At 39.6% G+C, this 14,300-nt stretch overlaps 1 protein-coding gene across 1 annotated transcript in view; it reads right to left on the bottom strand.

The window, feature by feature from the left end:
• The window catches only part of LOC311288616 (uncharacterized protein), a 66,810-nt gene extending 52,953 nt beyond the window's left edge, over positions 1 to 13,857 (bottom strand). The window contains exon 1 of the mRNA XM_084406120.1: positions 13,524 to 13,857. Coding sequence (XP_084262246.1) covers positions 13,524 to 13,571 — 48 coding nt within the window. The 5' untranslated portion in view covers positions 13,572 to 13,857. The remainder of the gene's footprint in view (positions 1 to 13,523) is intronic.
• Between the last annotated feature and the right edge of the window lie 443 nt (positions 13,858 to 14,300).

Raw genomic sequence — 14,300 nt, 5'->3', positions numbered from 1 at the left:
CACATGACGGCACCTGCAGCTGACAGATGTAACAGCAACAGCCAGGTGACCAATGGCGGATATTATTTCAATGTATCTGGTAAAGGCTAATATAATTAAATGTACACATATGCTAAAACATATAAAACTCAATTAACAAAAACACAAAAATCTGAATACAAAAAAATAGCCATTAAAGGTATAGTTCAATCAAAAATGAAAATTCTGTCATTATTTACTCATCCTCAAGTTGTTCCAAACCTGTATGAATTTCTTTGTTCTGAATAAAACAAAAGATAATATTCTACAAAAGAAGATATCTTGAATGTCGGTGACCAGAAAGTTGATGACACCCCATTGACTTCCATAGTATCTCCAATACCAATGATCTTTAAAACACCAGCATGCCAAAATGTTGGTCAATCAATAGTATTTAGACAGCAGAGAGGCTGATTAAAATGTTCATATTTGTATAGTGGACACTATTTCAGTCAATACCCTCAAAATGCCAAAATACTGACCTTAATCGGCCTAAGCTGAAATATCTGTCTATCAAAGCTCATTACTAATTATAATGACCTTATTTCCATATGTTGGAATATTTATGGATAGCTATGCACTTATCTGACAGCAATGATAGTTTGACATTTATGTTTGAAAGCCTGAAACCATCACCGAAATCACAAGGCAATACAAGAGAAATAAGAACCACTCGAGTATGAGCACACATACTAGAGACAGCCACACACAGTTGTTAACTTGTGGGATAAAATAAAATCATCTTCTTGGTTAAAGAGAGGTCTGATAATCTGTATGAAGAGGGATTTGATGGAATGAATAAATGCATTAATACTCCAGGCGCTTAGCGTCGCAATCACCCTATTGCAATGCAGAGAGAACTGTGCCCGCGCCACGGCATCAGCGCCGCTTCCAATGTGTCAAATGTTAATGACCTGCCAGGGAGAGGAATCTATCCACATGTTCATTTGTCATTAAGAAGGAATATTTTAACACCAGACGCTCAAGTGCTACAGTGTCACAACAATTTAACATAGTGGGAAAAAGGAGGAGGTGAAGAGAGAGAGGAGGGGAGTTCTGACAGATAAAAAGAGGAAGAATGTATTCCTGCAGCCAGCAACTCTTTAAGGGGGGGGGGGGGGCACACAAAAATGCTTTGTATCAGCACAAACGCACACACAAAACGACTGCACCACTGCGCTGCTGCCAATATTTTGTTGTGTCAGTAGGTCAGAGAACAGGGAGCATTATGGGAGAAAGTGCCTCTATTGCTTGAGTGGCATTTAGTATTGTTGTATAACAGAGACTGAGAGATGATGCTACTGTTACTGCTTGCTGGGTACTTGAAGAGGCAATGAAGGCATCTACCCTGCGTCGTTTTGTTCCTACTGAAGAGCAACACGTGCAGCTGTCTTACTCATTGACTCCTACACAACCACATGTACTCAGAAAGTGATGTCATTACCAGCAGCTGCACAAACATACACAGGGAAATCAATGAGCGTATGGCACATTTATTAGGTCCTGATGTGGCAGCATAGAGAAGCCCAGCCCAGCTGTTATAATAGAAAGCAGTGTGAGTGAGAAAAATCCAGAAAGATCTAACCTATAGAGACATGGAGAAGATCCATAACCTCAGCCAGCTAGTCCTGTGTTCCCACATTAAACTGAAACTAAATGAAACTATTACAACACATACTATTAGAAGAAAATACTTAAGGCGTTCAGCAGAAATGACCAAATGGGTCAATTAGGGGACTTGTCCAACTAATGGCAGAGTAACTACCTTGTAAAACAATCCTGATACAGGCTTATACAGGCTATACCTTGAATAGGTCGACTGATTTGGTTTTTAAATGCAGTTGTCAGTATCTAGAAAGCAAGCATTTCTGTTTTAATTTTTTGTGAATTTTCTTTTGCAGTCACTGAATTAATACTTTATTTTATTCAGCTAAGATGCATTGAATGGGTCAAAAGTTAGGGTTAGGGTTAGAAGAAAAAAATATATTTTTCAAATAAATGCTGTTTTTTTACTTTTTTATTTTTTTACTCTCTGTTAATAAGAGAATACTGAATGATCATGGTTTCCATGAAAATATTAAGCAGCACAGTTTTCAACATTGATAAAAAGAAGAAATATTTCTTGAGCACCAAATCAGCATATTAGAATGATTTCTGAAGGATCACATGTCACTGAAGCCTGGAGTAATAACTGCTAAAATTTCAGCTTTGCCATCACAGGATGACATTTTTAATTTCACAATATTACTTGTTACTGTATTTTACAGCCTTGGTGAGCATATAAGAATAAAAAAATCCCTAACATTTGAATGGTAGCATATATGCATATATGTGACCTTGGACCACAAAACCAGTCCTAAGTCGCACAGGTTTATTTCTGTATATAAATTTATTTCTCTCTCTCTCTATCTATCTATATATATATATATATATATATATATATATATATATATATATATACATACACTTTTCTTTTTTTCTTTTTTTTTATATTAAGATTTTTTTGCACCCTCAGATTCCAGATTTTCAAATAGTTGTATCTCGGCCAAACATTGTCCTATCCTAACAACCCATACATCAATGGAAAGCTTATTTATTCAGATTTATGTGATGTATACATTTCAATTAAAAAAAATGGACCCTTGTGACTGGTTTTGTGGTTCATGGTCACATATAGGGGAGACCAGGGACAGTTGTAACAGGGGATGGTTGTAACACCTTGAATTCCTACAATCAGAAACAACCTAGAGTGATGACACTCACTGTGCTCATGCTCAGTTAGTTTCCCTCCATTCTTGCCAAAAAGGGAACCACATTTGAAATTTCCTGACAGAGTTATCTACAAAAGGTTGTTTTTTTACTAAAGTTATCTACTAAAGGGTTGCCTATATACACACTTGTTTTTGTTTATTATGCCAATTTAAATTGGAATCCTCAAAAAGGTTGTGGTAGACAAGACAGGCCTTACTTTCTCCTCATGAACTCACCTAAAACTTTTTATCCCTCCATTTCTTTCAGAATATTTCCCTACCTTGACTGAACCTCTGGAAAATAGCTGTCAATAAAGCCCTATGTCCAGACAGCTGTTTAGTTAGGATTAGTGATGCCCTGTCAAGCAGATGTAGTGGGAGTTACAGAGCAAATATCATTTACCCCCTTTTCCCATTATGTTTTCCCTATGCTGTCCTCTCACTGACCGATGATTGTTAGCGGTTGTCCTATTGAACAGATAAAGCAATATCTATTGCTAGTGCAGCAGAACAATGTTGGCCGCAGAATCCTTTCAAAACCCATTGGAAAAAAAGTATTTAAATCTCAGTGAGAGTGAGAGAGAGAAAGAGAGCAATAAGATTCCCTGGCTGCGTGGTAGCTGTGGAATTTTGGTCCTAGCGGAGAGTAGCTCCAGCTTTCATAGCGCTGTTTGTTTTGGACGTCTGAGTGAGGTAGAAATATGTTCCTCCAGTCCTTTCCACCTACAGCTCTGTCGCAACAGCAAACAACCCCGCGCGGCACATTGAAACGCACCGCGAGACAGCCGCCATGCCACTTCAGAGAGGGTCGCGTTTGCACAGACACGCTGTAAACACGGATACGGCTCGACTTAAAGCCAATTACTCGCGGAGAATAAAGCCGACTATGAGGAGATAAGTGCGAGATAAGCTTTTTGTTTCCAACGAGGATATTTCACCTGCATCAAGACAGATATTGATCTTACATTTGATTTGACAGCAAGTAGCTGAAGTGAAAGTCGTCTGCGGGTGCGTTTTTCTTTGTGCATTCGGTTTTGACACAAATTATGGTAATGTTTACCGTAACGCAAATGAATAAACTCTCTATGAGCAACACGTCAAATTGATAGCAGATAAAACCAAGTGCTGCCTCATTCCTAAAAAACGTGCAAAACACCACCACTGACTTTTGGCTACACTAATTTCTGAAGTGAGCACGATAACAAACGCACAAGAAATCCTCCACTTTGATGTCTCGCCCTATTTTGTGGTTTCGGCAGGGTCTTTAGCGATTTAATTCATCTCAGAGCTCTCCGGGGTTTAGGAAATCTGGGCCAAACAGTGATTGAAGCCATTAGAGCAACCCCTTCAAAAATACTTCAGGGTGTGCATGATTACATGAGATGAAGTAAAGGAAGGGAAAATAAGGGACAAAGAGCATGAATAACTTACTGTCCTCTACTCAAACAGTCTGACCCCTTTAACCAAAAGGTGATTTGTGGATCGTCACATTGATGAACTCCTAGCATATTCAATAAAGCATGTAATAGAAAACATGCAGTATGTGTTTGTGCACATAAAATTCAGAGCATTGGCAAACCCAGCTTTACCTAATGACCCGGCTCTCAATTACATCATCATCATCTGTTTGTAGGGCTCATGGGACAAGAGGTTAAGATACTTATAAAACCCTTCCAACCACCACCTGCAGTAGCCTATAGCCTACAGACTTCTACAAACGCAATCAGATTTACTGTCCTTTTATAAGTCTATGTAGGAATTCTCAGTTTGCTTCTGGAAACAAATGTTTTAATATTCTGGTAATGGCTGAAGAATGCAGGAGAGGGAAGAGAGTCAGACAAGTATGACTGATTTTTAAATGGTTTTTGTAGTGAATGATTCATTATCTCTCTCTCTCTCTCTCTCTCTCATTCTCATACATGTGCTTTCTTTCTCTACCTCACTTCAAATTTCCTTTCATAAAGAGACTGTCACTGGCATGCAATCACAGTGCGACATGAGCTTGCCCCTCCACCAAAATGAGCATCTCACGCTTTCAATTTCCATGTTCTCTAAAAATAACTAAACAGTGGAGAAAAAAAAGAAGAAAAAAACCCCACAAGAGCCACAGAGACATTGATGTGTGTAGAGTTTCTCAAACATAAATGATTCCAGCAATAAACAGTTTATCCTTTTGTTGTCTATATCTAGGATTTCCAGTGGCTTTGCATAGGCACATTTGTTGTGTAGACACATTTGTAGCAATTTAAGCTAATTCAAAGTATAATGTGGCCAAAACACTAGTGGTCTTTCTTTAAACAGGCAATCAATTTTTTTGGAAACTGCACAACTCTGCAGAAAGCGCAGATTTCCACAGAATTGGAATGCCATTATTCACGACGTCCTACATACTCCCAAACCATTTTATGTTCTTTTAAATAATTTAGGCCTATATTAGAGTTGACATTTTTTTATGGTTTAATGTGGACCGTTTATTGTGAATAATAATAATAAAGGCGCACTTGTTGCTCAGAGTGTATGAAGAGCTATTATTAATCACTTATATCAATTATGGAGACTCCACCCTTCTACTGGCTGGGGTCACCAGGGTCAAAAAGATCATGCTCTGTGGATGAAATGGCTGGAGACACCTGTATGTGTATGTAACCCAAACCACAGCCTACCGTGGTAAAACATTATGTCCGGATCAAGTTACTCAATGAACCCTTCACCACAATCTGTTACTATGGGCTTGCAAATGGACACCTGTGTTCCAGAATGGGCCCATTACTGCCATAGTGGCACTCTCACTGACCTCACCACTTACACGCACATACAGACAAAAAATGATGGATGAAATAATAAAAGGAAGGAATGAAATAAAAAAGAGAAAATATATGTGGGTGTATTTGATGAAGGCTAGAGGAACAATGAAAAAAAACCTAGAAAAGGTAGTCTATCCATCTTCACAGAAAGCAAGTACATGAAAGTGGCAAGCACACACTTGTGATCAAACGTAGACATGCACACATGCGCACAGACACACACACGCTCTTAATGGATGACACAAGGGAGGAGGGAGGAGGGAGTGACCTAGAATACCACTTGCAGACAAGACAATAACGAAACAATGCAGAAGACAGCCCATAATACTCACTAAATTTATGGCGTTACCAGATCGATCGTTACCACAATCGCACAGTCATAGATCATTTTAATTCCACATATATTACTTTGTTTCTTTCATCGAGAACACACATAGATAAAAATGTCTTTGTGTATGAATAAATAAAATCCTTCCCCTACCATCTCCAATAATTAATAATTTACACCCTATTCCATTTGTATCCCTTAGAAAGACGTAGGAAAAAGATCGGACTTGTGTAAAACTGCCAAGGTTACTACGACAACTGCTTCTGGGAATGAGTGAAGTGCCATTATGAAGTGCCAGGAATTCTGGGTATTTTTACTTTGGACCGCAGATGAAAGCGCAGCCGTTCGCGTGCGTTCTAGTGGGCATGAGGACCATTCATCACGGTGTATCGTAGTGACACGTTCAAACGAGAAACATTTACTTGTCCTTTTGTTGCAACATGGTTTCTTTGAAGTCTTGTGTGAGTCGTAGTACTGATTAATCTGTGTTCAGCTGCACTCTTGGAAAAACTTTTAACAACCATCAGTTTTTTAAAGTTGAAAATTTCTCTAAAAGCCAGCATGAAATCAAAATTGACTTAATCTTTTTTCCTTTCTTTTTTTATGTTTCTGGTCTTTCATTTTCAGATGACAACACCAAGCTCTCGGATTTTTCTACCCCTCTTCTTCAAGCACAAATCCAACCTTACATTTTTAGCTTATTGAATATCCTGTTTCACTCAGAAATATTTCACATTATGTGAAGTAACATGGATTGCATTTGTAGTGTCATGTTGACTTGGGCCCGATGTACACTGTAAGGGCAGTACGATATCGGCAGTGATTTTGACGTAGGGGAGAAAATTATTTCTATTGTCGTAGGGCAAAAATGTATCTTTGGCTACTTCCACACTGCAAGTCTTAGTGCTCAATTCCGATTATAGCAGTTCACATTGTTGTTTTAAATGTGGCCAATATCAGATTCCAGTGTCAAGTGAACAGATCATCTTCCTGAGCTGACCCGCATGCACAAGAGAACGATGACACGTTCATACGAAAGTAAACACAAAGGACATTAAAGCAAGCGATTAAGCACTTATTTATAGCATGATCTGCGGGGGAAGCCAGCAAATTTATGCGCAGAATTTTTTTTTATATAATATAAAATAGTTTTTAAAAACTTATGATACGAGCCCTCATGATTTGCTAGAGCTGTCACTGAAATACATAGAAGTTCTGACCCAACACTGTCCTTCCACTGACTACGATTGATAACTTCAGGAATGTAAAATCTTTGAAGTGACTCCCATGAGTGCAGAATTGTGGCGAATGTTGCTCTAGAGTGACGTAAAAGTAGCATGAATGGCATTGCAAAACATCTGACCTGTTTCGGATTTAGGACCACATATGGAAGTGGGCCAAATTGGAATTGAAATGATCAGATTTCATGTGGTTTGAGCGGTTCACACTGTCATAACAAAAACAGATCTGAGTCACATATGAGCAAAAAAAAATCGGATTCGGGTCACATTTACCTGCAGTCTGAACGTAACCTAGAGTGACATGTTCATCAATGGCCAATTAATGGTCTTTTCATGAACAATGTCCGAAAATTTGGGTTGCACACCTACAGCTCCCCTCATACAGCTCATGTGCAATGAAGGACCAATAGGGCTGATTAATATTTTGCACAGTTTTCTATTAGTGTACACCGGCTGTTCAAAGTCCTGCTTCGAGTTTTCCACTAAATATTTGTCCCAAATTATTGTTAATATACATAATGAATTCACCCTAGGCTGAAAGATTGCATGTTGTGCATTTAATATCTTTTTGGTCTATGCCTTTGCCTGTTTGGTGATTATATTCAATGTTTTGAACTGCCATCTTGAACCTGAGAATGCAAGTACAGAATGACTCGCCCGGTGTGTGATACGATGAGTTGTCTTGCATTGCAATTTCTCGACCGGCTTTGTCAATGCTGAATCACGGCTAAATATCTTGGCTGCAATTTATCATACAGGCATGAAGCACAGTAAACATTGCCTAACCCTTCGAGATCACACTGAACAATCTTGACATTGCATTATCTCAAAGAATTAAAAAAAATATATATATAGTGTATAGCAGGCTTTGAAGGGACATTTTTGTTTTACCAATCCCTAAAGAATAGACAGTTGGATTACATAGATTAGAAAATCTGGCCAGCACGAAATGGAAACAGTTGAAACGTGGCTAATCAACCAAGTGCTGAGCAGTGGACATACTCAAACACATTACAGACAATTGGATCTGCTCTTTATGTCACTCATTCAATCACTGTCTCATTGCCCTTCAACAGTACACACACTTTCTGCGATGATATTCTGAGAATGCTTTCTGGAATGTTCAATATTCTCGCTTGTCTATCTGATCAAAGAACGGTTGCAGTTTATTTCATCACTGTTAGCGACTTATAGGGCTTATAGTGGAAGGTAAAACAAACTGTTTCTCATCTACCCCGAGCACATGCCTACATTCTCCAAAAGCAGCCACAGGTTCATTACTGTCTGAGTGTGTAATGATGATGCAAGCGGGAGGCCACTGCTGGTGCCGAACAAAGACCTGTATTCCGTGTGGTGAGACCATAGACAGACAGTGTTGCAACATAGTCTAATTATGAGAGGAGAGAAGAGGGAATCAGGTGGTCTTGAATGATCTTCTGTGTTAACTATTAAATTAGCCATGCAAATCAGATGTGCTGAGGTCTATGAAACTAAGAGATGAGCACAAAGAAAGGGAGAGAGACAAAACGGAATGCTAAACATCCACACCAACACAGCCTAACCACGGCAACTGTCTTGTTCCCCTAGAGCAATACAAATAATCAGAGCAAACAGTATCCAAGCAGTTTTGTAGGCATGATGTCATTTAGTGGGTGCGTGGAGATTTCCATTTCTCATTGTTTTGGTTTGCTTTTTCCCCAATATTTTTCACGTGACCTTCCCTTTTTCACTCTTGAGAATGCATTGCATGATCTACAAACAAACCACTACTGAACTTAAAAGTGCAGTAAGCGATTTTTGAAAACTGCTGCTGACAGAGCACCATAACACGCTTGTAGCCAATCAGCAGTAGGGGGCGTGTCCAGGAGAGAGTGAGTGGGCAAGAGGGAGATTTGAAGACTTTAGAAAGAGAGATAGCTGAGAGACATTACAAAAGAGAAAGGGTTATGGAAAAAGAAGGTATGATCAAGTAAAATTGTTTTTTGCTGTTTCTGTAATGTCGGTGTGCTGCTGGCGACTAACAACGAACTCTTGCTTGTATACTCTCTTATTTTGTTCTTCTTCCTTGCTGTTGATTTGACATCTTCACTTTATTTTTCGTGAAGCATTATTTTAGCTCAATTACATGCAGTTAGAAAAAAGATCAAAACACTTATACCAACTTAAGATGCAACACCAGCAAACCAGCTTAGGTTGATTTCAGATGTTTTTTAGGGTATGCTAGTTTAACTTCAATCTTACAAATGAAAAGAAGTCACTGATTTGCTCCAAAGATGTTCAAGAAGTAGTTCAAATAACCCCTTTTCCTGGTGCCAAGTAAAAGCAGCATTAAGAACTGAATTTGGGAACTTTTAATTTTTAAAACACTTTAGCCTAACTCACCCTCAATGAATAAGCAATAACTTGAGGAGAACAACTCCCCTTAGAGGTCTGGAATCAGTCATAAATTTCCCACATATACATGCACAGAAACTTGGCGGCGGTTGTTTCCAAATCGGTGTGTGGAGAGTAAGCAACTTTTTAAAGCAATTTAGCTGCTGATGCAGCTAAAATGAAGCTCCAAATGAACGATGTTGCTTTGGGCTCTCGAGCCATAACAGATGCCGGGTTCACAGGGGGCTTTACAGTAGTTGATTGTCAGAGATAAAGTAAGCAGTCTCTATCTTTATAGCCCTCACGTCCTCTGACATTTTCTCCAGAGGCAGCATATGTTTCTTTGTTGCTAAGCTCTGCTTCTCTGATTCATTCAATAATTTGGGCTTACACATTATAGACTTCATCTTCTCATTCACAGCTGTGCCACTGATTTCACATTCATATCTTACAAGAATCAGGTGCTTGCAAGCTGTCTTCCATGTGTCAGAGAGACGCAGGGGTTTCCGGAGAGAGTCACTTAAAGCTGGCAAAACTCTGAGGTGAGTGTTCTTCAGCTTTTTGTTTTTGTGCAAAGTGTTGGAGAGAGGAAAAGGAATTACTCAACCAAATATTCTGTAAGTGCGCCTGTTTGTTTTCCATCCCTAGGCAACACTGTTATTTCCTGGTGAGGTCTTGCCTGATCACAGTGACGCAGTTCTTCTCTCCTCACCTTAACTTGCTCTCTCTCTGTCCTTCTCACTAACTGACGTTGAATCAGGAAGCCAGAGAGATAGCAGAAACACATGAGGGTTTCCCTTCACGGGTCAACGGCCCATGAGTTTTTCCTCTCGTTCTCGTTTTCTCAGTTCCTTTTCTTTATAAGGAGTCAATACCAATGAACTGCTCTGGAACTGACTGCGTTTCTCTGAATAGGTCTAAAAAAAAAGCATAGAATGTACAAGGGTAAACAGACTAAAGATGCTGTAAAAAGAAACTCTATGAATGAATCTAAGATGTTAGTCTTTTATTCATGATATGTGGACACTTTGATTGATTAGATATGTATCTACTTATGAAAAGGTGTATGTTTATAGACCACAAACTAGGTGTGCATATATAGTGGCTAAATGCATCCTGGAAGAAGATGCTCCCAGACTTTAATTCCAAGGACACATGCACATCCTGAGCATAAACACTCATGACAATGAGGAAGAAATGTCCATCAAGCACTACAAAACACCTGGCCTAGGACAGTCCAACCTTTCTCTCTTCTTCTTTGTCTAGATCAGAATCACTTCAACACCCTGCTATCTCTATCTCTCCCTCCCATCCTTATCTGTCTCCTCGATCCACCATATGGCTCCCTCTGCAAATCAGCACAATTTCATCCTTGTCTCCTCACGAAGGAAAAACGACTCGAGTCACTCAAGGTGATGCACTGAGAACGATTCTTAGTTAGCGCGGGAAAATGACAGAGCGATTGTTTGTGGTGTGAGGGTGTGCTGAGCCTCGCTCTTTGAAGACTGCTTTTGAACTCACAAACACCATCTCTCTACAAAGAAAAAAAACCCTCAGAGTTAAATTCCTTCGCACAAGCCCTGACTCAGTGATCTCATCCTAGAAACGTCGGTAAGATAAAAGTTGGATGTGTTGTTTTAAACTTTCGCCTAACTTTGAGGTGAGATCCAAGTGTATTCACGAGCGCTGCTCGCATTACAGTGAACCGCTCTGTGCGTGCACGAGATCTGAAGACTAGCGCGCGCATTCCACTCCGGCTCTTTTATTCATCCGTCAACAGCAGCTTCAAAGCGCACTGACTCATTTGGCCACAGATCAGTTCAAATCGAGTGGAGCAGAAAGATCCGGTGCGGGAAATCTACAACTGTTATATTTGTTTCCAAATAAACAAATTATCTTTACTCAGAAGAGCTCAGAATTTTAGCATAAATACTTTTATGCTAACTTACGTTTAAGATTATATAAATATATTTAGGCTATTGTATAAAATACTTTTATTTTAAAGTATTATATAGTATTTTAATGATTTATATTTAATTATATTATATAGGCAAATGATTAATGAGCAGGCGATGATCAATGACCCACTTCAAAATATTGAAACCCATAACCTGGGATAAAGAGGACAGCGGGGTTACGTGGGCGGGACCTGCTAGAAAATGTATAGGCTATAAATGACTCTCATGTCAAGAAACATTCTCCGAAAATGATTGATATAGGCCAATTGTAGCCTAACCCACAACTGCATTGGATTGTTTTATTAATAGCCTAACCATTTGCAATTTTATTCTTTATGACAATTGAGGCGCATGCTTGTTAAATGTTAGAGAAAACGATCCTATACTACCGAGGAAACTCCCTGTTGAACTAAAGGGAAACTTATGATAGCCTACTGAGAATCTGGGACTGTCCATCGGGGGTAAACATGCTGTATCTGTGGAAATACAATAATAGCTTTCGGAAATGTGTTTGGGCAAATCCATGACAAAGCGAAGGCGAAGGGGAGCAGCGCGTAAATCAGACTCGTCATTGAACGATCTCCTTTATAGTTTATTGATCGACAAGAAACGGAATTACGAGGGATCTCAAGCGTGTTCTAAAACAGACAGACATATAGACACTTCGCGGTTATTTATATGATAAACGGTGTGATATATGCTGCCTGCCTTATAGTCTTTCTTATTTCTTATAAACCCTCCGCCACCTTTATAATCCCATTACGTATTCTGCTATAGCTCGGCTTAATCCTGGACACACTGGCAGTCCTGTCCCGCATTTCATCCACCGTCTGTCTCTCTTATCTCTCATCTCTCAGCATTCCACATTAACTGTTAAACACTAGGCTTAAACGCAGCCGCAATTCCGACAGTGCAAACTCACATTATCGCTCATTTTGAGATGATTTAGTACAAAGCGTCTGCAGCCCCGGAGCCGCGCTCTCGTCCAAGTCCCCAGTTCTCAGTCTTTTGTTAGCGAGCGCAGCCCCGCTGAGTGTCTGATAAATGCCATTTCATTCCAACAAGCAGACCACATGCTGCTTAAACAGTGTGGGGCTTTTACCTCTCTGACTCTACATTGCCTTCAGCCGTATGTATGAAAACAAAGGTTTTATCAATCGTCAAGTTGCCTTGCAAGCATCGATAAAGCAAGCAATGGTGCTACCCGTTTAAATGACTGCGCTGATAGGATCCTCTAGTCTTTCTTAACCTGCTATTTTTCTGAATCAGTTTTTCATAGCAGTTATGGAAAGCATTTCAACTAACTTGCGTCTATTATGTTACGGGTGCATATTTTTAAAAGTAATCAAATTGACATATTCATTAGCTAAGTAGCCCTCTTATTCCTAGTGACTAGAATCTATTCAATTAGTCACCAGTAGCTTCTTCCTCTGCTAGTCACTAGCCTATCCCAGTCGTGACAAATAATAACCATTCCATTGCTAACAGTGGCAAACTGCACCGTCTAAAAAATAGTAGTTTTATTAGTATAGTAGCAGTAGTTATTATTAGTATATTGCATGTTTACTAGCCTACTTATTTAAAAGACAGTCTCCTATCTTGCACAATTGCTACCAGTAACCATCTCTTTTGTTACTTGTCATAGTCAGAATGGCTACTTTATAATTCATCAAAAAATACTAGCAAAATCAATATAGCTAAATGGAACTTCCTTGGAGTGTGTGCGTAAATGCTTGAGACAGCGTCAGTTAATCTTGATGCAGCCTTCAAGCATGTCATCTAATCTCTGTCTGCCTTATCTTACACACACAAAACCATGGGATTTCTCCACTCAAGTTTCCAAACTTCACTGTGGACCTCGAGCATAACAGTAGGAGTGTTACAGTTTAAAAAGCACTACTGCGTAAAAAGCCAGTGTGGATGTGTACAAGGTGCGCGTACTGACAAAGTGACATACATAAGCGGGGTTTAGTAGTAAACACCAAATGATCGTAACATTATTGCGAACCACCATTCAAAGCAATCCAATAATATGAAACTCAGAAACTCACTAATGGGTCCATGCGAGGTGAGTCTAGCCGCTGGGAGACCAGAAGCATCTTGGAGTGCGGGTAAACCACGTAGCCACTGTTAAATCCACTTTGTTTCAGTATGTGTAAACTGTCTTACAAAGAAAAGCCTGATTTGGGAATCTACTAAAATATGGTTAATATAAGTCTGGAAACTGTGCTTTCGCCCAGTTGTGTGCGCGATAAGCAACAAGGAGTGAGGATTGTGTCCAAACGAAAGCTAATCTGACATTCCGTTCAAGCGCCAGTCATGTTGATTCTCTTGAACAGGGACTAATAACACAAACGTCTGTATCAGCTCTCGCTCTACACGGCCACTTACGATCAGAGAGCTCTGTATCTTCCTGACTGGTGGGCGGAGTCAGTCCGTCTATAGGACGCTCCTCTGCGCGATGTCACAGAGGAGGAGGAGACGCAGATGTTCCACTTGCCGTCTGCACTTAAAGGGACATTACGTCCCTCCACAGCGATTCTGATTGGTGACTCTGTGCACTGGTTCACACGCGGATGGGCTTTTCACAATAGTGCTTGGGGATTTTGATTCATCCCTGTGAGTCGAATCTTTTAAATCTGCCCACAAAAAAAAAAAAAAAAAAAACTCACTTTTTGAGTGTTATGCTTGAGTCACTGAACTATTCATTCAATCGAATCATAAAATAAATAGCCTAAATCAGGGGTACTCAATCCTGTTCCTGGAGATCTACCTCCCTGCAAAATGCAGCTCCAATCGTGGTTGATTTAGGGAAAAAGTAATCTAAA

Source organism: Rutilus rutilus, assembly GCF_951802725.1.
Source record: "Rutilus rutilus genome assembly, chromosome: 3".
NCBI classification, from domain to species: domain Eukaryota; kingdom Metazoa; phylum Chordata; class Actinopteri; order Cypriniformes; family Leuciscidae; genus Rutilus; species Rutilus rutilus.
This window is presented reverse-complemented; position numbering and strand designations above follow the sequence as displayed.